Here is a 27,207-nt window from a genome sequence, read left to right as displayed (position 1 = left end):
CGATCACAAAAGTGGATGAGTGGCCGTGCAACGATCAACCTCTCAAAATCCGATTCTGACACGCTTGCTTGCAAACGCCTGTTTTTTTTTTTTTTTGGTTTTTGTTCGGCTGTTAAGTTTGTTGCATGTAATCACAGCTGACAGCGTATGAAGCACAATCACCCTGTTGGGCTTTAAAGAAACAATTTCAAGAACACCAATCACATTCGTTTTGATTCATTTTGGCCGACACGGATTGGCAGCCAATCAGTCCACACATCCCTAGTTGGCACGGAGCGCCCAGATGCTAAATTGAAATCATGATTTCAAAAACTTTGCGGCTGCTTTACTGGGAGCAGAAGTGCCTTTGAGCGACTCGCTGATCCTCCGTCTATCCCTTTTTTTTTTTTATCACTGCAAGTTCTTCTGGATAAAAGTGTTCGCCAAATGCCTAAACTGTGTGCTTATCGCCGTGATGCTCAGTCTACTTGTGTGGATGAAAAGGCTGAGTGGAGCAGCATCAGTCTCAATGTGAGCAGTGTTTGGTGTTTTACCATATATTCCCCCTCCCTCGGGGGGGGTCTAGCAGTTAGATATTAAACACAATAATGTGCAAAGAAACCCCGGGCAGCCACTCCGTCACTTTAACACAGCGGTCAATGCTAACCGCTGCATCGGTCTTGTGTACGCGGTATGCTCGGGCCTGCTGTGTTAACTGGAGACGGAGAGCCATTGTGAAACAATATGGTTTGTTCACAGAAAGGAACGATTTAATGAATAAAGAGTGTCGATTTTCCCAGGGGCATTAGCACATTGGAGGGTTGGCAACTGCTTCAGTACACTGTGGAAACAAAGTGCCCCAATACGGCTCTAAAGCAATGTTCGATGTTTCCGAGTTCAAGTTTACAAAACAGAAAAACGTTAGTCATAATGGTTGGCAGCTCAGCATATCTACATTGTCTGAGAATATCACCAGCATATCATCAGTGTGGCACAATATTGTTAGAATTATAATTTCTACTCGTCTCTCTCCTCCAGCCCTCGAGGGAGTCCATATGTTGCAGCTTTGGACAGTCCATTCCTCCCTCTCTCTGCTCTCTTGCCAAGTGGTTTGGAACCGTCCAGCCTCTCCGTTTCTAACTCATCTCGTGCTCGTCTTCTCTCCTCTCATCTCCTTATTTCGCATTATTACAATGCACTAACAAGCCATTAACACATCCTGTGCATGGTGTGGAGATATTAGAATTAGTAAGGAATGAAAATCCTGCACCGTTGCAGAGAAATGTAGCACTGACGGGAGCAAAGAAAACCATTTGACTCTGCATGTTTTGAGAAGGATGCCAGTTTATTTTAGGTAGCTTTTGGCGTTTTCAGCTCTTTCTTTGACACTGTGGTGGGTGATAGGAAAGCCTGAGAAACATGTGACAGAGCTGCATTCCAACCTCGACACATTGAGCCACAAGGATCCACTGATATTCACTTTTGGTGTTTGGCTGGTGTGTCTTCTTTCCTCTGTCTCTTTTGACCTCTGAAGCGATGGGTGCATGGACTGGACAGTTGATCTTATACCCTCCGTGTTGCTCAGGCAGTGGGTTGCAATGACTTGTACCGTTATTGCGTCCTAAGTACTGCAACATTTATTCATTGCAATTTGCAGACTTTCTGTTCAGAATGTTAAGTAAGACTTTTAGTATTTTTAATATATATATATATATATATATTTCTTTGCAGTTCATCTGTCTATATATTGTTTCTCATATGAAGTCCTTCACTCTCCCCTCGTCTGCTCCGTTCCTTCCAGGTCTTCCGAAGCGGCGAGGGCATGGGCATCCGTCTGGACAGCGCCTCGGCCTTCCAGGGCGCTGTCATCTCGCCCCACTACGACTCCCTGTTGGTGAAAGTCATCGCCAGTGGGAAGGACCTGCAGACGGCAGCTTCCAAGATGAGCCGAGCCCTGGCCGAGTTCAGAGTGCGAGGGGTCAAGGTAGGACACTCGGCCGCATGTGCGTGACGGAGCTGCTGCTATGTGCCTTTTTATACTGTTGCCGAGAGAAAACGACGACCTCTTCAGCCCGTAAAGTTGATGGTTTCATTATATTGGTCTGCTGTGAATGGATTCATAAGAGCTCATCTCAAACTCTTTAAGCCGGTTGAGTGAGGTTAATGGTGTGATGCAGTGAAAACTAGAAGAGTGAGAGAAGGAACTGTGCTGAATCAGCTCCAGAGTAGCTCCAGCCTTCTCGGACACTTCTTGCATCTCCATGCACGTTACCTGCTCAATGTCTTCTTTATGTCTTGGTTTTCAGACTGAGACACACTCTGTGTCTTAAACTACTTCTACATCCATTCCTGCAAAAACACATGAGGCCTCTAGTTTTATCAGCAGGTGCAAACGCTTGTTGACACAAGGCAGCAGCATCAGCAAAAACTGAGAAGATGGAGGTTATTCAAAATAATGAGCTGCATGGGTTGTTCATGTACAAGTAAGATAAAGGTGTCATGAATGTTTCTAAAGTGGCTTATTTGGTAAATTCAAGTCTTGACTATTAGTACTGAACAAACAGACTGAAACGGCTCGCAGTCAGCGCCGTACAAAGATCCTACTTTATTTGGTGTTGTGTGCTTTGCGCTAACGTGACAGTGACACCGTGTCGAACCAACCGTGCTACAGTTTATGAAAGTTACAGGGTTACATATAAACTGTTCTAATTAGACAAGTAAGAAGTACAGAACTGACGCATTATGTTTCTCTCGGGGTTATCATTTCGATTTCTCCTTTCTGCTACTTAACTCACGAGTAATTCGTACATTTGCATTGGGTAGCCACGTTCTTTGATGTTTCTTCTTTGTAAGCTGTGAGAAAAGTCCAGAAAAACTCTTTAAATGTAGAAAATGAATCGTTCCATTTCAAGGTGAATCAATCCTAGTCGTCTATCACGGTCAACGCGTCCTCTGTGCTGTTAAGATGGCAAGGCAAGTAAATCTCTCTGAGGTGTATAACATTTCTGTTGCAGCTAAGTGAGAGGACACATTCCAGTTATTAAGTCTCAGTCTGATTCAAAGCTTGAAATGTCATCGATGACTTTTTAAAAGGTTTTCTTTATAACTGTTTACAGAAATGAAGCCCTGGCGCTTGTTTAGCATCAGAAAAGCATTTCATGTCCTTCTCTTGTGAATGAGCTGAGAATGAATGTCAGCAGTGGTTAAAGCAAACTCTTTTCAGATGAATTAATCGATACATGACCATGTGCTTTGCTGTATTCCATACAGGGTTTCCTGCCTGTAGGGCGATGAATGTGAGGTCCATGAGAATAAAGAGATTCCTGTTGCTCAGCAGCTCAGCTCATAGTAATTAGCAGCAATCTGGTTTGAGTTGGTCATGATGAGATGAAATTGGTCTTTTCAACTCCAATGTCTCATTTGACTTTGAGTGCACTTTGCAAACCATCAACACAGATGTGATGGATCAATTGTCCTTTCTGATGGAGCGAAGACGTGTTTGACGTTAGCCGGGACCAATGAAGACGGTGTGCAGCAGACGAGCTGCTGTGAGCGGCCTTGGTGCATACGTGTTGATCAGACTTGAAATGGAGTAGTTTCTATTCTGCACCAGCGATCTCATTCTAAAGCTTCGTAGCACATTTACACCGCCGGAGAACATTGAAGAACACTGTTTTACCGTCACAAGCTCCTGAATTATAGACGACTGGTGGCAGACGGAAACCTTGGCAGCTCTGCTGTGGTTTAACGTCCCAGAGTTAAAAACAGTGCTTCCTATCCTTTCCAAAAGGCATGAGGCGTTTGGGTTTTCTTTCTTACCAGCTAGTTAATGGCAGCCAGCTGGCAGCACACGTTTCAAATCTGTCACTGATGAGCTTTCTGCAGTGGGGACCACATGGGCTTTGGTCCCCACCAAACTGAATCCTGCATATAGACTAGAACTAATGAATACGTCATCCACTCCTGGAGATACTTTTTCTGCTGCTCTGAAAAAGTCTGAGAAGTGATGTCAGCGTGACGTGGGCACCCTACGTCAATTAGTGAGTCATTCCCCAATTCCCAGCCTGTAAACTGTCTTGATTCATTTAATTTCGCTGATATCTTGCGTATGAATCAGCGTACACAGCTGGCTGAATTGAGTCTTGAGTCTCCTGTCTCATGCCACACGAGTACACTCTCATGGGTGCAAAAGTGGACGGATGAACAATGTCCACAACAAGAATAGCGGTTTGACGTTTCTTTGAGACCGGTGGCCTTGAGAGAGCGGCTTCTTGCTGGTGACATTCCAACACATCAACAGCAGCAGAGTGTTGGCAACAAATCCAAGGACTGTTGGTGCTTTTGGTGTGCTCACAGAGATATAATGCTGAGGGCTGACATCCTCATAACTCCAACGCTTTTCTTCGTCTTCTTTCTCCCAGCGAAGAAAATGTGACTACATGGAATCTTGAGATGGACGAGCCTATGCTTTTCATGTCATTCTTTGAGTGTGGTGGCTCCTATAGGCATGATTATTCCTCAGACAGTTAAGTATAGTATAACCTTTAAATTCCACTGAGAGCCAGAATGCGCCAACTAAAGTTGTAATGCTGGCTCTCCTCTGTTGTGTGGAATTATGTTTGGCATTTCAGAAAGCTTTGTTTATCTCCTGCTTCTGTGTATGTTCGTGTGTGTGTGTGTGTGTGTGTGCACGCAGAAGGATGAGCCATGTGTGTTAAGCATTAAAATGTCACACATCCAGCAGCAAAAATAAGAGAGAGAGAGAGAGAGAGAGAGGGAACAGAGTGATGGGCAGGAGAGTGACGGGACATGTGGCAGGAGGGTAAATAGAGATGGATAGAAGAGATGGGGGGGGGGGGGGCGAAGATGGAGAGAGTGTAACATAAAACGACAAGATGGTCCGGCCCATGCACCTGTCGTGTTTGAGTCTGCAATGCGTCCACGTGTTGTGGATTGAATGCGTTCGCAGTGTTCTTTTATAGTGACAAAACTAATCTTAAGAGAACTCACATGGGGGCCATGAATTACAAGAGCTCAGTTTGTCCCCAACGCCAAGCTCTCAACAAAAAGGGACTACATTTCTACCTGCCTACCGTGATCAGTTAGCAGCTGTTACTCGGCAGACAAAGGCTCATGCTGAAGCAATGTGCACGGGGCTGTGGGAAGGGCGATAGTCGGCGTTTAAAGAGTGCAGGCTGTTCTTTTATGGCATCCGCCAAGGAAGTGTTCGGTTGAGTTTGCTCGTCAGCAGGATTAGGGGGGGAAAAAACTACAGGCCTGATTTTCAGGAAACTTGAAAGGGTGTCGCACGGGCCAAGGACCCATTACGTTCTGGAGCGCAGCCGAATGCCGGGGCAGATGCACACATTATTTTTCACCTCAGGAAATGGCTTTGTTGGAGGTCTGACTGACGTCCGAGTGCCCTTCTATTTATTTATTTATATCATTTCCAAAAAAAAAACAGCAAAATTGTAAGAAATGGATCAAGCAAAAGCTGCAACTGTTGGTAAAAATGATGTCATCCCTGCAGCACTCCCTAGGGTTCTCATTTTACAATGAGTCAGCTGGAAGCAGTAATTAGTCAGCCAAAGTCTCCCTTTTCAACCAACTCATAGAGCTGACATTACTAACTATAGCTCGCTGGAGCTCATCAAATCTGCCAGCGACAGTTGTCCTCTCAGCTGACAACAATGAAAGGTAGGCTACCAGTTTCTCACTTGACCACGCACGGACTTTTGTCTCCTCTCTAAATTACACACACACACACACACACACACACACTGAATTGGACAAGTGCTTCATGGCAACACAAGTACGGGAGCATCTGTCCTGTGCAGATTGCTCATCACACAGGATGATGGTTTGTCATGCGAGACCAACTAATGACTGAATAACGAATGAGCTTCCAGAGCAGACAACACCCCCCTGCTGCAGAACATCAGATGGTTCATTTTGATTCCTGGAAGTTTGTGTGCGTGTGTGTGAGACAGAGAGGGATAGCTGATGCAGAGACAGAGAAAGACAAATAAAAAGTAGCCCAACAGAGAGAGACAACATGAAAGAAATCAGAAATAGAGACACGGTGGCAGGTTAGATGTTTCTCCTCGTGGCACCTACAGACTCAATATTCCGTCCAGTTTGGTGGATACTTCAACAAACTGGTGTGTGTGTGTGTGTGTGTGTGTAGGTTTGTGAGGGTGTGTATGTGAGACTCTTCACAGTTTATTTCTTCAGAAGTCATGTTTGAGTCACCGGGGGCTTCGCTTTAGGCAGTGTGGTTTCATCACTGTTTATCGTGACACCACATCTGAAGGAGTGAGCGAGTTTGATGCGACCTGAGGTTGTTGGACCCACCCGTGTGTGTGTGTGTGTGTGTGGAGGTGGGCGATGATCCCCATCCAGAGAGGCTCTTTGAAGAACCTGTAATGTTTCGCTTCGTGATAGCTCGCCAGATCACAGGCTAGTTTCCATCGTAAGGTCACCACAAACGTCTCCTCCTGTTGCTTCTCTTCATTTCAAGGTTTTTATTTGTTATTTATTTGACTTGGCACTTCTGTCGTACATCATTTCACCGGGGCCACTTTGGACCGGAGATGAGTTCATTTAACAAGTGTTCTTATTGCACTGCTTCCTGCTAAATGGATCCCTATCGTTTACTCCCCTGTGTCTGTTTTTCTTTTTTCACAATTCAATTCACGCTTGACAAATGTCTGAATTAATATCGCATGAATACCAGCAGCAAAACATGTACATACAGCTTGAATTCATCATATATATATATATATATATATAAAGCATTGTTGCATTTCCCTGTAGATAAAGGATCTGTGGAGCTGGTCGTTCGCTATGGGGGGGAATAATGACACAAATAAATCAACTCTCATATCTTTTCAACGCAATGACATTCAGCGGACTCTGTCTCTCCTTCATCTCGTGGCAGTTAAGATAGTGTCGTGTTGACGTCAGGACACCAGTTATCCATCCTCACTTTCTGCTTGCTTGTCTCGAGTGTGTCTGCGTGTTTGTTAACCTGTGTCGGGGTGTGTTTGTGAACAAGTCCGTGTGGCCGAGCTCTCCGTTTCCCAGAGCCCGTGCTGTCATGTCCAACTCTTTTCATTTCTCTATCTACCTGCCGAGTAAACAACTCTTCTCCTATTTTATTTTTTTTTGTCTGTCAAGCTTTCCTACGTTCTCCCTCGTTTGACCTCTGTCTCCGTTCATGAGCAAAGTTGTCTTCTGGTTCTCTCTTGTTTTCAGATCCCTGAGCCTCCGGTCAGCGGTTCACTGACTTGGTTTCATGTTTTTTTTATCATCTCAATATTTCATATCTGCGTTCTGTTTTTAGAATCCCAAACGTTTGCTCTTATTTAAAGCCGTTATTCATATTAATAAATGAAGTTAGTTATTGTTTAATCCGCGCACTGAATACTGCTTCATTTGCATCCAAATTCAGCTCAAACGTAAATCACCAACATATTGTTTGAGTACAAATAAATCCAGCACATATTACATAAATCCCAGCTTTTCTTATTTCTTTTCTCTCTCATTTTCTTGCAATAACCGTGAGAGAAACACAGAGAAATGTTGGCTGAATTAGATCAATTGTGCAGAGCGGTACGCATCAAACAGCAATTAGTTTGAGTATGGCAAAAGGCCACAGCATTGCAAATGGCTTTTCAAGGTTTTTAAAATGCAACATCCACCGCGCTGCCTCCTCTGAAGAATGGGTGTTGTTGCAGAGCACTCAATCACTTCAGAGCAGACTACACCACGCACACGAGCAGCACGAGGACAAAGAAAGTAGCCTATGAAGCAGCGGTGGAAGGCTAGTTTATTTGTTCCTTTTACTTTATTCATCCGGCTGGTAATCCAGCCTTTTTTTCTACCTCGGTTCTCTCTGCCTCGCTTTTCTTGCCTAATCAGCAGTCCCATCCCTCTCGTCACGGCAATATCGCCGTTAACCTCATTTCATTTATTTACGTCTCGGAGAGATCATTAAGGGCAAAAGCAAAAGAGTCGGTAGAAACAAATAAAAGTCTAATAAACAAAACAAAGAAATCATTTTAAACATCGTATATATTGATCACACAATAACAATCGGCTTAAATAATTACACAGGGGGCTGGTAACAGGGTGAAGTTAAAGGATGAGTCCTTCTCGCCTCTGATCTGGAGTTGGCCTCGTGTGACATTTGCGTTATGTTTCGAGGCAGGAGAAAAGCCCGAAGCGCTGATCCAGGATGATTCACTCAGCATTTACAGAGAGGAGGGGAGAGAAGGGAAATCCGCCTCATCTCTGACTTATCAGTGGGGGGAATAAAGGGTTTAGACACACTCTGACAACACACACTCTTTTTGTCACATATAGTCACTCACACACAGTGAGGGGGGGGGGGTTATCTGTCTATCTCTTCTTCATTTCACACCTCTAACAACCACTTGCACGGCACTTATTCACAGGAACAGCCTTGTAATTATCTCAGTGTGCGTAAAGTGATTGCATGCGTGTTTTGTGCGTACGCTGAAGTCCTGGAAAAGCCTCATTTCAGGAAATGAAACAACAGATCGAGAACATGCTAATCCGTTTGGGCAGAGTGAATAAGTACGAGAAGTTGTCACTATAGCGTGAACGGAAAACTGAGAAGGACAAAGGAGAAAGTAGCTGTTGCGTAAAAAAGACTGGAAGGAAAAACAGAGGAATGACAGGCGGACTTGTTTACCACTTGTTTAGCGGTGTGAGCAGAGAGACGGGCTGACTCCTAAAAAGTCTGAGGAGACCAACAAAGTCCGACGTAAAATGCCTTAATTTAAGGCCCCGAAGGCATTAGAATTTCAGATAGACTCGGGAGAAGTCTGTTTCTCATCCTGCGCTGACAGGTTTATGTACTGCATGACTGCTCAACACAGAGTAGATGCGCTGCTGTGCAAAATGGGAAAAACGCATCTTTCATTATCAATTATAATAAGCAGTTTTCTGTCCTTTTTTTTTTTGTTTTTTGTTGCCGCCTATTTGCACCGTCACCACTTTTGACAACTGTAAACACTTGGGAACAGTCGGAATGTGTCTTGTATTTGAGTTTGAGGTGTGCTGTTTGTCTGTACAGTAATCCAGTGTGTTGATATCACAAAGCACTGCTTCAGAACTTACCATAGAGCGTTATTGGATTGCTTTTAGGTTTTTTTTCAAAAGAGGATAAAAACATGTTTGGACATATTTGAGGAAACACTGCCATTGCATCAGTTGACTGACACCCGAGAGCCGGGCTGCTAGACGCACGTCCACTGCGGCACTCTGCACCATCGATCGGAGCACTTCATAGCCCTGGAGACGACAAACGCCTCAAAAATTGCAATAATGCTGTGTTCTTAAAGGATTTTATAATAAGGGTGAGTGTTGTGAAAAAGTTGTTAAGATGACAGCGGGCATTGAGCCCATTAGTATAAAGCCACTCAGCCCTAATCAATTAACTCCTACACATACACGTGATGCACAAACACTTACTGAGAAAACAGCTGTTTTATGGGGGGAAACAATGTCACACATGCGAGCATATTCACCCAAACGTGATTTACACCGACTGAAACTGCCACTCCAGCTTAAGAGTCTGCTATCGTGTCGCAAACACGCACGCTCGCTAAAGCGACGTGTCGACATAAGCACGGCGTCTCGCAGCCAACAAAAAAAAACGGAAAAAAATGACAGACACCCGACAGATGTGCTCATAGCCAGAATCGGCATCTCGCCGCCGTGTTGCGCACATGTTCACACACACAGCAAGTTTGAGCCGCTTGGTGTCAACTGGGACTTTGAAGCCATAATCAGGATTAAACGGGCCGGGAATCTGCTGTGACGAAGCGGAGGAGGAGGAGGAGGAGGGGAGGGAGGGGGGAGAGAGAGAGGGATGGAGGAGAGGGAGGAAGTGGAGAAATGTTGGACGATGCTGGAGAATGAAAATTGAACCAAAGTAAAGACGGAAGGAGATGAAGTTTCCGTCCGAATGGGACTTAGTGAAACTTTGCGAACTCTAACTGTGAATGTTTTGCTTTCATCACCTGCTCGTATTCCAGTCCTCTCAAGACAAACCAAACACTTGCCGAGCGTTGTTGCCTCCTGTCTGATTTGGCACCCGTGAAAAGGTGCTCGTCTCCTCCTCTGGATACAGATGAACGTGTGGCGTTTCTCTCTGCCACGTTTTCCACCATCCTTGAATCCAGCGTGTCGTAAATTATTCAGGGACTCCAAACCTTTTTGTAATATTTCCTTTTCAGGCTCGGGTTGTTGACTTTTCTTTTGACATTCTCATTGTGTTTTTCTCATTCTCACTTGGCAGCCAGACCAAGAAAAAAAATCAAGTTCATGGTATACTGCAGAGTTGACACCACACCTTGTAGATGAGGATATAATATGCAGAATTATCACAGAAATGTTATTTCCTGTGATTAGATGTCCTTTTTGTCAGTTGTTTCTGCGAGGTTTTCACCATACTGAGTGAAACATATAGCCGACTTAAAAGCACAAGACGCTGTGTTTCCACAGCAGCTTCCTCCCTCTCCTCCCCCCCCCCCCCCCCCCCCGTCCTTTTTCTCTCAATCTGCCACCTCGTCTGCTGTATGCGCAGCTTGAGATCAGCCGCGTGCACGTTAAAAAAAAGCCACAACAGTCTCTCAGCCCCCCAGTAGCTGCCTGAACGTCTGTGTGAATATTAATTTATAATCAGAGTGAGAGCTGGAGACGGGGGAGATGAGGGGGGGGGGGGGGAGGAGAAGGCGTCGACCTTGCTGGTGCGAAACCTGATTAGTCGGATGAGTGATGCACCTTCCTCAGAGACGGGCTATCTGTCATGGTGTCTAAGGTTTGGGTCACCTGCAGTTCACTTCCCCTCCAACTCAGCGATATGTGACCGCGGAGTGAGTGCGCTCAGTTGACTGTAACGGAATAAAAGCAAAAACTACTCCTGAAGTTCTGCGTGTAGCTGCGGACGATGTAGGCGAGGCGTGAAAAAATGAAGCACACAGCCCATGTAGACATGAAACACAGTAAACATGTCATTCATGGTAGTAGCCTTCTCTGGCGTGTTGCCTCGAAGCACAACATTAACATGTTCCCCCCCCCAAAAAAATAGAGAGTTAATGACCAGTGCACTCTTCCAGGAAATGACGGAGACCTCGGGCACAGTCAGGAGAACTCTTGAAAAGTACAGCGTGCATGTTAATTAAGTTTTGCCACTTGCTGGCGAGTGCGACGTCTACAGATACCCGAGGGCAGCAAGGAAGCAGTCGATTACCTGTTTTCTGACATCACAGCAGGACATGTTTGTTGAAAAAAGTGGAAGGAAAGAAAATAATAGCGCGGTTAAATGTGCCTTTGAGTTTGAGAAGTGGTGTTGTGCAAGTGCACAGTCATGAATATTGAGATTCGGCAGCGGCGACGTGCATACAAATGCGGACATACTTCCACACAGCAGTAGTGGGGTCCAGGGGGAGGTGGGAGATTTAATTAAGGGTCGGTACACACGCTGATTAATTGATGTGTTCTAATACTACTCTCACACATGCACGCACGCACACACACACAAAGATTAATACAATCTGCCTACGGGACAATTAACACACGCTTATTCTCATGTAATGGGTTGAACAACAAACAACATTATATAGCGTGTTGGAATAAATGGTTCTATTCATGTTCTTTCACAATATCCTCATCATGGTTTCTTAGGTCGCTCTGGTCGATTGCGTTCATTGGAAATAAACAAATGGAGCTTATTATCTGAGCTCTGGGTGTTGGATGTTTGTCTTTAGAGGACGGGGGGGGGGGGGGGGGGGGCGTGCTCACCGGCTTCGTACAGCAACGGCGTCATCGGTGTACAAGTTGAACTGTGGCGGCCTTGCATCCGTCTCGCCGGCCTCCGTTCTCCTCTCAGACATTTTGGACTCTTAATTGAACGGGTCACGACGATGCGGCGAACTCGCTTCATTATTCCAGTCACACGCGCGAGGGAGAACAGAACGCCTCCCCGAACAGTTCATCTCGAGGGCAGCGTTAAATGCAGCGGCGGTTTATTGTTGCGTGCAGTAAAATGTGACGACTACACCTGTGTATGCATTTGGGGTTTTTCTTCCCCCCCCCCCCCCCCCCCCCCCAGTGTTTTAAAAATGCGTGAAAACCTCGGAGGCAAATCCGATCAGTCAGATCTGCTAATTTTCCTATTTTTTATTTTTTTTATGTACCAACAATACTGGAGCTGGAGGTCTTATTTATCTACACTAAAATGCCATCATTATTCCTCCTGAGTTGTGCTGGCTATTTGACAGCTGGGTTTGCTTTTTTTTTTTCCTGTTGCAACATCTGGCAACCCAGCAGCACTGACAGTTTTCATGTTTTATTTAATTCTGTTTTCCTCCCATAGGCTGAGGTCGACCTGCTCACCGCGCTCTTCCTAATAAACCTTACAGCACCTCGCTCTGGAAGTGTCTGTGTTCTGCTCGTCAGGCTAAACGGTGTGCTTTCAGCACCGTTCATCAATACATTAATTTGCCTCTCCACACTCATCCGTCTCTCTCCTGTTCTTCCTGTTGTTCTCGCCTCCACTCCTGACGGCGCTAAGTGCCGAGCTCAGTTCGACAGTACAATTACCGTACAGTGAGTATATGCACACATGAGCACTTGTGAACATGTATATTAGAGGGCGTTCCAGCCGTACTGGACATAAATAGGTTGGACGGGTGAAGTGGAGGTGCACTTGATTGTAAGTTTTTGAGCCGAAGTAGAGTTCTCGTTGGCTGTAAAAACGAACACATACAGTAACTGCCCTCCAGGTTCAACGTTTACTAAGACCTCGTTGAAGCCCTGCAGAGGCAGAAGGCCGGCAGAGGTGACATGTTTACAGCCGTGTTGGACAAAGCCTTTCAGAGTGGCATTTCATCTCTAGTCTAGACTGCTAGATCGATATGGAGAGAGGGGAAAAAAAATAAAGCAGGACTAAAAAAAAAGTCTTAAGCTCTGCTAACGGCCCCTCGAGGCTGCCTTATTCATTGAGCCTCCAGTCAAAGTGTTGGATGGCACAAACAAAATGCTGATAAATTTCCTGTTTTTTGACCAAATTTCGTGCTGAATATGTAGAGTCTGACTTCACGATGTTGAGGTGGAACATGCTGAGCAGATGTCACGGTCGTCTGTCGGCAAATCTCTCTGCAGTTCTTCCATTGGATGAGTTGAATTTCAACATTTCTTGTTCTCCAGTGGATCACTTGGCCTGATTTCGGGGTCAAAAAAGTCCTTTTTTTTTAGCAAAAATCAATATCTACAGTAACATATTCTACAGCACTGCTGTGTTTTTATGTTTCTGCTGTGCCTGTGCTGTTTTAAGGGGGAGGAAACGAGTACCAGTCTGCTTCTCACACAGCAGCCCCTTAATCAAAGGATGGTGAAGAGTTAGCTGCTTCCTGGGGCCTCGGAGGAGTAGCGCTACGCTAAAGGAAATGTGACCCTGTAGCACAGGGTTTGGCATGGGATTATTTACAATTATGAATGTCAGGGCTTTTTACACACTGGAAGCCCGTGGGGCCACAATGAATCGGAGCAAAAAAGTGGAATGACTGGTCAGAAAGGCGGAGTCGTTCCCCATCCTCAGTTAGAAGCTGAAACCCCCCATTCCTTCAAGAATTACCTCAAATCACCTTCTCTACGCCGAATCCTCTTCCTCTCCACGGCGTCCACCTCAGCTCACTCTAATTCGCTCATAACTTTTTAAAATGTTCTCCCTTCTATCTCCATTTTTTTAAAATGTATATTTATTAATATAGTTTTTCCAGTCGTGTTGGGGATCTAGGAACTGAAGCTTATTCTACCACAGCCTTCACTCTAAGTGGCTCTGGGTAAGAGCATCAAGTAAATGGCTGAAATATGAAATGGAAAATGTTCTGCAATATCACTTAAAAAAAAAAAAAAGCTGTCACAAAGATGTCTGTCAACGGACTTAAATCATCCTTACGGAGATAATTGGATAAGTACTTGGCTCTCCTGTCAGCGGACTGGAAATAATAATTTAAATGGGTTGATATTATCTCATTAAATCACGGCGAGTCTGGTGGCAATGCTGGACTTGAAGTGTCTGACTGAGCATTCAATAGATTCAGGCGTGTGGCAGTTTGGGAAACAAGTACACAGCGCGTCTGATATATTCATCAGGAATCAACTGTTCTGCCTGAACAATCAAAGATTTCTTTGCCAGACTCTTTTGGAAAGAATGCTCGTCTGTTGATTGGGTTTGCATCGGGCTCTCTGCTGTCTCAGCAAATCAAACAATGCAATTCCATTCAGATCAACGGATAGAAACAAACCAAACGGGTCCGGCATTAGAAACCAAGACGGCGACGATTTCCGAGATCAATTGTTTTTCGGGTGTGAAGTTGTTTACTTCTGGAAAGCCGGCTAATGGTTTGAGCTACCTGGACAGCATTTTAAAAAAAACGAATCCGTGGGTCAATACAGAGGGAACAATGGGGGGAAAAGCAGAGAGGTTGAAGAACAGAATGGAGGATTAGTGGGAAAGTAAAGTGTTTAAAGATGGAGGAAAACAAGGGAAAGAGTGCCATGAAGAGGGTTGGCTAAATATTTCAAAGAACAGGAGAGAGGAGGAGAAAGAGAGGAATTACTTTGCTACAGCGCCTCCTGTTTCAGCCGCTTTAATGGCTGATTGAGAACAAAAGTCTCTCTTCTAATTCTAATGAGTTTAATTATGGCTTGCCCTTTGCCAGGTGTTTGGATCAGCTAATGTCTGGATTCATTAATTGTCAATTAAAACCGCATCAGGTGCAGGCTCCCATACTCAGCCGGCTCTCAGTGCAAACACGTAAATAACCCCGTAGAATAAGTGTTTGTTGTGCGCAGACGTCTGATGTCGGTTCCACAAACGGAATGAGAGAAGCGCGGGTGGTAACGTTTTGATAAGACCTGAAGATGGATTTAGGATAAGACACTCTAAAGGCCAAGCGGCCTTTTCCTTATCTGTGCTTCTCTGTGACATGATTGGCAGTTTGCATTTTGGTTCTGTAATGCGGGCGGCACGCTATTGAAGAAAGCGGAGTGGGGGGGGGGGGGGGGGGGGGCCGAGTGAACGGACGAGAGGATGCATAAACAGTGCTCGGATCGATGGCAAAGCGATGGGCGTGCTGTTCAGAGAACCCAGACTTTATGTTCCCAAAGATGGGAGTAATGCGGTGTGTGCTTCCACGTCTGTGTGCACTTTTAGTTTTTTGTGAGAGAATAAGGGGATTTGTCTCATTTTGAGTTGACAATGAATTGGAGCTTAATACTCGGTGCTGCTGCTGAGGAAACAAATGCTTTCTACTCAGGAGAGCGGGGGGAGGGGGGTGTTAACTGCAGCCTCTACTCTTCTTTTCTCATTCGCTCTTCTCTCGTCTACTTGTTTGATTTGAATCCAATCTGCATTGCTATCTTAGCTACTGATCAGTGTAGCGCCACATAAAGAACTAATTTTAATGATTAAGCTCTCAATTTTTGTGTAAAGCAAATTAAAATATCCTGCGTGAATTGCTTTATTTATCACACATAAACTGTGCTACAACGTTATTAATATTATGACAACATCCAGCTCAGAATTACCGTCCGCCCGACAACAAATTGGATGACTTTCACGTGTACCATTCAAAGACGGTGCTAAGTCCGACATTTGGGCTTTTACGGTGTAGCTGTCCAGATGAAGGGTAGAAGATAAAAGAGTGCTTATCAGGCCACATTCTTGCCTTCTTTCCAGCTTTTGTGATCCTTCAGTCCAGTTGCTGTCGGATACAAGTGGCTTTAAAAAGGGATCGCTGCCATGAATAACACTGGCTGTAGCCTTTGTTCGGTTCCACAGAGGGGTCTAAGACACATTTTTGTAGTGTTATTAGTGCTTATGTCTCTATATGATGTCTAGGGGTTGGTTATCGTTAATCTCTCTCTAGACAACATTCAAGATATATCTCAGGATTACAATAACCACATCCCAGACAATATTGACTCTTATATCCCAATATGGATATGAATGCCCAGCTCTACAGTTGGAAAGATTCAATTGGCAGCCATCGCTTGGCCCATAGCAGTAATTGTATGCCTGCACTGACACATTGTCATGTGTCTAAAAGTCGGTGCCAGAGAGAATAATGCGGAGACAGAAGCAGCAGTGTGGTCTGTAAGGTTTTCGGAGGAGGCGGGATAATGCAGACACGGCTCAAGGTCCTCCGTACAAATGTTCCCTTTTTTGTTCCTTCCTTCGGGGCTCTTTAAGGGGAAAACGATGTTCAGTCAGGACTTTTAAAGACTTCAATGAGCGTCCCAGTGTAGTGCTGGACTGTGTAATGAAATTGGTCAAGCGGCGATATTTGGGTGGTGTGCAGCACTAAGATGCCAATACCGTTGGGGTTGATTCTATTTAAAATACACTTGAACCACCATAATGGTGACTGTGTGCATGCAGATAAAGGGCGGCACAGTCATTCTGCTGCTTTACTTTTCTACTCCTGTGCTCATTTTATTGACCTGTCATTCACTGGCTTCTTTTTTTTCTCTCTCCAGCAAAGCTGTCAAGGTATTATTTATTGTTTTAATTTGTTGTTTTGTTCTTTTTAATTCTTTGCCTCACCTTTTATTCTGTTCCTCAATGCCAGCATTGTTCTCTTTCTCGGTTACCAGCCGCAGCAGCGATGCTGGTGTTTTCATGCCCATAGACCTCCATGTTTGTGTGTTAGTGTGTGTGTGTGGTGGTTGTCCAGGCGAGTTGGGAGGCTGATCTCGGCTGACCCCTTCACGTGTGCGGCTGACGTGCGCTAACGTGGTTTGACACGTTTGCATCCCTTCTCATGCGCGGATAGTCTCGTTACGCATCTATGCGCGTACACGGATACATGCGTTTACACTGCTCTGAGTGATTGCACGCTGCTGCTGCAGCACGTCCACTTCTGAGCCTTCGGGGGCGGCGATCTGCGTGGTCGGGAGGTTCAATTATATTCAATACAACTCAATGATGCGAGTGCTGGAGCGGCCCCCTGGGTGCACGGAGGGGACAGGGTCCATGGCTTTGTGGGCGTACAGCAGCGCTTGAGAGGTTACGCAGGGGGAGTGTGTGTGTGTGTGTGTGTGTGGACCTTGTTGCTGTCCTTTTTGTTGGATGAAAAACCCTGCAGATGTTTGTTGACCCACAGTTCCTTGAAGTTAGTTAATTATGGGGTTACTGGCAGAAGACCAGCAGGCGAGTGTTGAATCCATTCAGTGAATGCAGCTCTTGACTGGTGCGTGTGTAGGAGTTGCTGCCTTTATATGACAATGGAAAGCAATGGAGTACGTTTTGTACTTGTTGGCACAAACACTGCTGTATTTAAGGGTTCGCTTCCCTCTTGAGGCACCCATTTGAGATCTTTCAGATGTTTTGGGTAAATATCCACCAACTGCCTTGTGCCATATTTTAAAATAAAATCCCAAACAGCAGACGTCTCTCTTCAAACTGTGAGCATCTTCCAGCCGAGGTGACTCATTGTGTAGTCGCTGGTACCCGCCTTCCGCAGATCGGAGTGTGCTGTGACATGCGTTTTCAGCTAAGCGGTAAATATTTCATAATTCATCTCTTGTACAAGCGGCGGCACACAAAAGGACGCTGATTACACCTCACCTTTCATTGAACCCGGCATAGATTTTTGGGGACTAATCAGTTGCTGCTGATGTAGGTGACTGACCTAAACACTGGGTGTATGACATTATGTTGGGAGTCTTTCATCACATGCGAAGCCATTGCAGAATGACTGACTCATTATTTTAGCGCCCAGGCGACTTGCGCTGAGTCATCATTGAAAAATTGTAGTCCAAGGCTGCTGCCGCCATTTTCACTGTTTGACTGTTTAGTGGGCGTCTTTGGAAAAAGAGTTCCATGATCAGTGCCGAGCAATGTGCCGAGGCCCGACGTCTCTGCGTGCTGTCAAAACTCTCGTCAAAATTTTTCATGGAAGTAAAAGTAATGCGTTCGCCTCGGCGCCATTGTGCATGTTTAGGGACGTTGTTAAAGCTCCGCTTGTTCCCCTTGTCGTCTCGATGCCGCGGATGTTTGGCAGCCCCTTGATCTGAAGCAAGCGCCAGCTAAGCTGCGGCTTAAGATGCAACGTATGACAATATGCGGCCCACATAGCTGCAGATGTTGCGTATACAGCCCTCACCTCGAGAGACGCGAGTGACAGCCCGTCGTGTCAGACAACAACTGTATCTTCTCTCTCTGTTTGCTTTTTGCGACACGTTTTCCCCCCCAAACATCTGCAAAGTTGTTCTGCCGTAGAACGTCTACTTGCATAGTTTGTTTTCCCGCAGTCTGACATTATTAAATGAATTACACTTTCTGCTTGCAGATTCAAATGGAAATTGGGTTTTAGATTAGATCTAATTGTTGCCAGCTGCCTCAACAAACATCTCTGACTGCCTCGTTTCTGTACATACCTTATGGGATCCCTTCTCCCATTTAGCTCGACAATTCATGCACACGTCCACAAAACCCCATTGCGATAAAGTGCTGGATACCAAAATGCAAAAAAAAAAAAAAAGAAAGAATCAACCAGCAGTCTGAGTACCGACACTGGAATCAGAGCTCTGTTAAGTTTTATTTACCAGGTTTAAACCCGACACGGGTCTTCCTCAGGCAAAGCAGCTCAATGTTTTGAATCACAAGCAATGGGGCCGGGGGCATAGTTGTACTGTAAGACCAGCAGCTGGATCATATTTACTTTTACTAATGAGTGTGACAATCGTCCGTCGCATTGAGCGATTAGTTGAAGCATCGGAGAGGCCGTCGGTAAACACTAGAACACTAGAGATGCTGAGGGTGTACGCCATGCGCCTATGGACGTCTTCTTCTCTGCTGTAGTTTGCCATGTGGCTTTCTGCTTCTCTTTCACGTCGTCTCTCCTCTCTCGCTCCGTATTCTTGTCTCCCCCTGTTGCTTCCTCTCTAGAAAGATGGCGCCCCCTTTGTATCCGTCTCTAAGTCCTTGCCAACGTCTCTCACACACACCAAGATCTCCTGCCGTCGCCCTCCCGGAAAAAGAATCCGCAGAACGTCTCAAGATGAGAAGAGCTACAAAATCCCACTCTCTCTCCCTCTGATCAGGGGTCTGTAGGGAGCCCGCAGGGATGATGAGTCGGAGGAGTAGGTGGTAGCATCGCCACATTGAGGACAGAACGAGGAGCGAGGAATGATGAAAATGAGGGCAGGGAGGGGAAGAGTGAAGAAGATGGGCAGTGGGCGGAAATGGTAAGAGAGAGGCACTGATGAGCAGGAAGAAAAAAAGGAGAGGAAAAAGGCAAAAAATCACATCTGGGACCAACATACGAGAAAAGCAGAGATGCCAGGTCTAAAATAAGTGAGGGGAGAGGAGAAAAAAATGGAGCATGCTGAAAGGTAATGGGGAGCACGGAAGAAACGCCGAGCGATGGAGAGGTGGAGTGAAAGTTTTCTGAGAGAAGCTGTCAGCGGAGTGACGTGCCCCCCCCCCCCCCCCCCCCCGTCGCAACGGAAGACACGAGTTAAAACGAGGGAAGTTTTGCAGAGGTGAAAGAGCTCGAGGGAGGGAGCGAGAGGAAACGACTGCGAACAATCACAGGGCCGCAGAGAGCGGCCGGTGAAAGAGCTAAATGGGACGGAAATTGGATAAACGGCGAGATGGAGGGAGGCTTAGAGTGGCGGCCAAGAGAGGCCAGCGTGTCATAGAATGAGACTTCTGGCGAGATGCAAGGACCTTATTGTCACATACATTTTAAAATTGTACAAAAGAAAAAAATAATTAGTTTGTATTGCACTTAATGGGAATCTTGAATTGAACGTACGCAATGAGGGCCCCAAAGTTTTGAACCCGCCTACTTCCCTCTCACAGATATTCACAGTCTTTCAATGGTAGACTCCACAGCTCCCACTGAGCCGGTCCATTCAGACGCGTTATCACCTGAAGCCGCTGGCTTGGTAAAACATTTACTGACACTGGGTAGAAGGGGAAGGTGACACTGATACTGCTGGAGGGCTTCTGTTCCCACTGGGATAAAAGAGACCAACAAATAAGTCACATCTTCTGTTCCTGAACCTTCCTTTTTTGCTGGCAAACTTACTGAAAGAACATTTTGAGTTTTGTAAGCCTCTTAAACAGATGACAGAAACATGTTTAAACACCAGACAAAGAGAGAGAGAGAGAGAGTGCTGGAGGGAAGATAATCATTGTCGCTCAATGCTCTTACTTAGCGGCTGAAAGAGGAGTGGGCTGAAGAGAGAGAGGAAAGAAAGAAAAGTGTGCAGAGTGAGGACAGAGGTGAAGGAGAGAGCTGCTGTAATGGAAGAGATCGTGTCTTTCAGCATGAAGTTTGAAAGCAAATCCCCTCATTAGGTTTGTACGTTCGGGTGTTTTTGCATTTTGTACACATTCTGAAGCTTTGTAATCCAGAGTGAATGTACACTAAATCACTAAAGATCCCTGTGTATGGTGGAAACGTTGATTTAGGTGAAGGAAAACATAAAATGCAGGTACCAGTTGACAATTCAAAATACAAAAATATATTGCAGTAAGGCTCTGGGGCATTCTGTTCTTGCTTTCTGATATGTATTTCTCTCTCTTTTCATGTTCTCCCTGCTGAGCCAAGATTTACTTTTACCTCCTCTGTGTCTTTTGTTTTGGGGAAGAAACCTCTTTAAATGTGCATGTCACGTCTATTCATCTTAATTCAATTATAAACCTTTGGACTTTAATAGCTCATATGTGTTTAAAACGTTCTGCTCATTCATAACATTTTCCACAGAACTGTGTTCGAGGCTTAAGTCTCAATATTTTCCAGAATCGAAATGAAAATTAAGTAATTATTTTAGCAAATAATCTACAGAGAACACTTATGATCCCACCACTTTGTGGCTTATAGTGCACACAATTGTGCTAGAGAGCCATAACTCTTGCATAAGCACCTTTTCAATTGTAAAAAGACAGAAGTCCCCCCAAATCTGTGGAAATGATCAACATCTGAAATCCAAGATAAGATCAAACAGCATTAAAGCGTGGCACAACAGAGCGTCAAAGGTTTTCAGCAATATCTTCTAACCCTGCGCGTTATATCATAAGTACCATTTTAGTCTAAAATCTCTGCAGCGAACACGGCCGTGTGATCCTCGTGGCTCGAAGTTCACTCAAATATTGGTACATATTCTGTCCTCCCAAAATACTGCTTAGGTTCGTATGCAATCCTGCGCCCTTGATTACAGACCGACTCTGGGAAGTCGGTGCAAAACTTTTTCACACGCGGTCGAGAGAAATGAAAGGGGAACTAAGGTAGAGGCGCTAAAGCAGAGAATATACCAAAGAATGAAATGAAGGACAAGGTCAGAGGGACAAAGATGAAATGCCAAAATATATTTGGGTGAGACAACGAAAGTGGAGAGAGAGAGGAATTTTAATATTAAAGAGGATGAGTGGGTCGGTGGGGCGCTGCTGATATGGGAAGCAAAAAGTGGAGGCGACAGTGAAAGACATTACCTTATAGAGAGAAAGAGAAAGAGAAGAAGGTTCATATTCTTCAGCGGGAGGATGATGCAGAGAGACAATCAATACCTTCCTACAGTCAGACGAGCAGAATGAAATGAGTGAGAGACGGTTCGAGAGAACTGGCAGAAAAAAAAAAAAAGAGATGCAAGCGAAGGATCAGGTCAGGGAGAGGTGGAGATTAGGAGCGAATGCAGTGAACTGTGGATTGAACTAGAAGTGAGTGGAGGTGAAGGGGAGAGAGAATTAGACTGTGAATGGAAGGAAACGGGGAGGAAATGATGCGTTAAGGAGGCTCACTTTGAGCATCGTTTCTCCCCCTTCATCTTCCCCTCTTTGTCAGCTTTATTTTTCTTCAATCTCCTTTCACATCTGTTCCTTCTCTAAGGTGCTCTGCGTAGCATGTCATCATCTAATTAACTCCGCCGCCACGGCGTAATTAAACGCACCGAGAGCGATCGTGTCCGCGGTGTGGCTGGTGCTAGTGTTTATCAAAAGTCCGCACATTTCCAAGGAACCCTGACTTGAGGGTCTCAATTTTACACAAATTGAACGCAGGCTGTCAGCAGTTCTGGGAACCCCCCCCCCCCCCAAAGATAAGAAGCTGGTTGTCATGTATTGAGATGAGGCAAACGATGGTTTCCCTCCCTTCTGCTGCTGTCGTGCTCCGGTTCTCTCCCTCGTTTCCTCCATCGACCTTTCGCCCATCTCTCCTCCTCCTTTGCTCTTCTGTGTCCAATCAATCCTTTTATCTACCGTCTCTCTACTTCTATCTCCTCATCTTTCAGTCCTCCCACTCTCTTTCTCTCTTTCTCTCTCTCTCACATCGTCTCCATGCTATGCCGAGTCGAGTTCAAGAGTTACTGCCGGCATACGATATGAAGCGGCGTTGAGGGAGAGAAAAAGCTTTTGTGTGTCTTTTTAAATGAAAAATTGCTCTGAATTAGCACATTGAATCTAATGAGATAACTTTCTCACATAGACTGGCATTGTAACTAATGCTCCATATGTCTAAATATTCATCATTAGCTGTTCATACAATCTGTAGTCATCATTCACACCTCATGTCACCTGAGCCTGGTTAACCATAATTGCAAACAGAAAAAAGAAAAAGATGAAATCCAAGACAGAAACAGTGATTAGTGTCCGGGTAGTCCTGGATCTACCTGTTCCAAGATCAGTATTTAAGTTGAAGTATCCTGTCACAATGGCACCATTGCCATCAGAATATCCAACAATAGAGCTGCGTGATGCTTCATTAGTCAACTCCGAAAGAACGGCGTAGTTAAAGATGGCGACATTGTTATTTTATCACACAGGTGACGTCTTGAAATTGAATGTGTGGAATTCAGGAACATGGCAGGAAACCTTTACAGTGACAGCGGAGCAGCTGTAACGCACTCGTAGCCAGACGACGTGCACATATGGTAAGAGGAGCGCCTTGTGTTATCAGGAGTCTGTTGTGGTACAGAAGGTCAGATGTGAAATAGCTTCATTACCTTTTCACTGAAGTGGATAAAACCTGTTCTGAAGGTTTGTGTATCATTTGTTGCGGTTGATTTGACAATAGCCACCTAGCTCCGTCACACTGCTTCATATTCACTAAACCTTGCTGACAACTTTGGTTGAAGCGGCCATTCAGACGTGAAGCATCGTGCGACTCCCGCTGCCGCTCCGTCTTTTGGAGGGGTTGTAATCACTCCAAGTGCTAAGCGCCAACTCTTAGCTTCACATTTGTTCATTCCCCACGCCTCTTTATTTGAGGTAGTTGACGCAGGCGAGTTAGCGACAGATCGAAGTATTGTCCAAGATGATGTATAAGTTATTAAAAAACTGTCAATGCTAAATATCCAAGTGGTGATTTAAGTTAACAACATACTAGTATTAATTGTGGGATATCAGAGCATCTCACACGAGAGCTTAAATATCATCTTCTTCATTCTACCATACATGCACATTAATTCATACGAATCTGGTTTGTGGGATTATGTCTTTTACAGTAAATACTCGTCTCTCCTCTCAGCAGAATTTTGTCCCACGTCTTCACTTATTAAATCAGCTTGTGCCTCGGCCAAGTTCTAAAAGGTTGAGTCATGTTTTAAAAGGAACTCTGGGATGATCTCTAAGACCTCTATTCAGCCGTTTTTCTATTTTTCATCTAGTGTGCTGCTTCGTCAGAAGAGTTCCACTAATACTTGCGACACTGCTGCATAGTTGCCCTGCAACTCTGCTCTGTTTCTACCAGCAGGCTGCAGAACTGGTCCTACTGGGTTCTAGTGCAACACGGGGTGGGGTGGGGGGGGGCTGAGTCGCGATGCACCCTGAGTCAGCATTTACTCAGCATGACTAGGGGGGGAAATGCATCATACCTTGATCATAACTGCAAATGTCAGAGCAAGTTTGACTCCAGGCAGCCGTGGCCTTTCAGGACACACACTCGTGTGCACGCAAACACCACTGCTACAAGGTTATCTCCTCCTGCTTACACACACACACACACACACGTGTTTGTGTATGCCTGTTACTCAGCATTTTTTTAATTAATCAAATTGGGCCAGGGTTTTGCCTTGGGTAGAGAGGGAGGGAGAGAGAGGGAGGGAGAGAGGGAGAGAGAGGGAGGGAGAGAGAGAGAGAGAGGGGGAGAGAGAGAGAGAGAGAGAGAGAGAGAGAGGAGAGGGAGAGGGAGAGGGAGAGGGGGAGAGAGAGAGAGAGAGAGAGAGAGAGAGAGAGAGAGAGAGAGAGAGAGAGAGAGAGAGAGAGAGAGAGAGAGAGAGAGAGAGAGAGAGAGAGAGAGAGAGAGAGAGAGAGAGAGAGAGAGAGAGAGAGAGAGAGAGAGAGAGCACTGTGTTGTTCTTGCCCGTCACACACTCATTCTCTAAGGTGACTGTAGCACAGACTCGGCCCTGCTTTTTTTTAATGTGGCCACTTATTAGCTTCAAATCAAATTGTCCTCTAACCTGATGTCCTGGGACGCTCACTCTTCCCTCTCCTCCTCCCCCCTCGCTGTTCTTTATTTCCTCTGGTGTCCCCGTTGATGGCCTCGAATTAGGACACTGTCTACCACTCAGGTGATGTCTGGCGGCTGAAGCTGAGCGCGTTAACCCTTTTTGCACATCCAACCCCCCCGCCTCTCATTTGATCCTCTCGCGGTTAACGGATCTTGTATCTTCCTGGTAATAAATTGTGGCAAAGTACTTACGTGACAAAAATATCACCGACTCGCACGCACAGAGCGAGCGCATTCAGCCACAAAAACACACACACACACACACACACACACACACACACGCTGAAAGCTAAACACAATGACCTTCCTCCACTTCTCTCCCGCTCTCCCTCCCTTGCTCATCATCGTCTATTTGTCCATCTCTAGTCAGCGTTCTCACATTCGCCTCTCTCTCTCTCCACATCTTTTACACACTCCAATTTGGGCAGCGCCTGCGAAGCGCTTCATGGGAAATGAAAACATGCGTGAGGAGAGGTGGATGACAACAGAATGAGATCTTTCCATCTCTCTCTCTCTGTAATGACTCTCTGTAACGCTGACACTGCTGATCCCACTGAGAATGAACAGCAGCTCTGCAGCATTCAGCCCCTTTCAGCGTCACTTTTGGGTTCCTGCCTCCGAGACTCCTCCCTGCGGTGCGCCCACCGGGCTGGGATCCAGAGTCAAACCCTCAACACGCTGGTGGGATTACGTTTCCTCTCTAGTGGTGGAAAATCCTAGGAATCACCCCCCCCCCCCCCGTACGCGGTTGATGCCGTGACCATTTCACCTGTTGCCACCGTGACCTGGATAAAGAAAAAGAATAACTGCATGGATGTCTTTGTCTGCTGTAGTTTAAATGTCCCGTTGCCCCTCCTCCTGCTCATCTATGTTTTTAGAAGTTTAGTTAAGCTCCGTTCAGTGCTGTGATGCTAAATTAGAGTTTGACTCGGCTGCAAGGCTCTTGTATTGTTTTACATTAGAAACCAGCAGATATGGTCGGTAATAACAAAGCATCACGATCACGATCCATTAGTCTGACAGCTTTTAGTTCTCTCTCAATCTGTTTGTTGTCACTTCAGCTCTCTTTCCCATTCCGCGTGTCATATCAAATCTGTTCTGTTTTTAGTCTTTTGTTTACTCGCGCCTTTTTGTCTTTCTAAATGCGTTTCCATCTGTTCCCGGAACTATTGATCTCCCCCTTTTCCTCAGTTTGCTTCTCCTTTATCCTCTATTCTTTTCTGTTTCCGCTGCCATCTTTCCTCTCTTGGGCTGTTTTTAATTACCTCAAGGAGGTTTACTTCACCCTTACCTTCTAATCAACTCCACTGACTGACAAGTAAACAACTTCATTGCGCGCACTGAAGCTTCTTTGACTCACAAGTTTTGCCGTGAGCTCAAAAACATTTTCATCACTGCTGAGTCATCTTCACATTTCTCTCCAAATCAAACCAGGGAGCTAGCTTTTTGTTTTTTGATCACCTATATCCAAGTAAACCAGTAGATTACTGATTTAAATAGCACGTTAACGGTCTTAAAATCTGGTTTAGCCACTTGCTGATGAACTAAACTACAATGACTCGGACAAGTAATGTGATACTTTTGATTCTTTTCATGCACACACGGCGTGCTTTAGTGCCAAATGCCGTTAAGTACGCCTGTGAACACACGAACATGATGCACAACGTACTCCCTTGTGTTAATAAGTCCATCAATGTTACATACATGTCATTTTTATTATTTATATCAAGTCCAGAGAACAATATTGACTTTGGCAAAATGAAATCAAAACAGAAAGGAAACAACAGTAATGGTTAAGTCATTATTAACTATGTAGTTGGCTCTGTTTTATAGGCATCTGCGTGTGTGTGTGTGTGTGTGTGTGTGTGTGTGTGTCTTTTTGGGTGTTTGTGCTTGCCAGTTTGTGTGTTTTGTGCGGTGTGTGCTTCTTCAGTAGATCTTTTTCAGTCTTGTTATAATCAACATATATTTTTTTGTTCTAATCTGGAAGTTTTTTTGTCTAAAACAAAAGAATCACACATTTTATTGTTTTGGATCCTAACATCATTCCCCAAAAAACTTTTGAAAAACAGAAACACATGGTGCGACAAGTAACATCGTTTTTATATATATACTATATATATATGTACTTTCAAGTTTGCTCTTTTTGTGTTTTCTCATTTGTCAGAGTCTCTGCCGTTGATTCAGTCGTCCCAGAATGAGTTTCACAAAGTCTTGAAGAAGAGTTTATATCATGAGTGGCTTCCGTGGTCCTGTCATTTATATATATATATTTTTATCTGCTTCCTTTCTGAAAACATTCACTGTTTGGATTTAAAGTGAATCCATGTGGCACAATGGAGTCTGAAGTCACAAAAGACGAGTTTACCCCCCCCCCCCCCTCCCCCCTTAACGTTTGCCGCTTCCTGACCATGCTACATTGCTGGAAATAGTGATTTATTCCGGTTTTGCTGAAAACGTCTTCAAACATTTTGCTCTTCCTTCACTTTGGGCGGACCGCCGCTAATCTTTATTTTTATATATATATATATTTTAAACATTTATTCCGTTCACAGCATTACCAGAAAGCGCTAAACATTTTTAAAACACAAATGGAGTCTGGTTGACCGGATTGCCCCCTTCACAAACATTCATATACATGTGCGCACACGAACACACACACAGGCACACG

At 45.1% G+C, this 27,207-nt stretch overlaps 1 protein-coding gene across 1 annotated transcript in view; it reads left to right on the top strand.

Moving 5' to 3' along the window:
* Positions 1–426: 426 nt before the first annotated feature.
* LOC142971688 (pyruvate carboxylase, mitochondrial-like) overlaps positions 427–27,207 on the top strand; it is a 131,289-nt gene continuing 104,508 nt past the window's right edge. Inside the window, exons 1-2 of the mRNA XM_076112307.1 lie at positions 427–510; positions 1,781–1,963. Coding sequence (XP_075968422.1) covers positions 427–510; positions 1,781–1,963 — 267 coding nt within the window. The remainder of the gene's footprint in view (positions 511–1,780; positions 1,964–27,207) is intronic.

The sequence above is a fragment of the Anarhichas minor genome, unplaced genomic scaffold, assembly GCF_050575085.1.
Source record: "Anarhichas minor isolate MPS153535 unplaced genomic scaffold, ASM5057508v1 ptg000049l, whole genome shotgun sequence".
In the NCBI taxonomy this organism is placed as follows: Eukaryota; Metazoa; Chordata; class Actinopteri; order Perciformes; family Anarhichadidae; genus Anarhichas; species Anarhichas minor.
The sequence above is the reverse complement of the archived record's forward strand: the minus strand, read 5'-3'. Positions and strand labels throughout refer to the sequence as shown.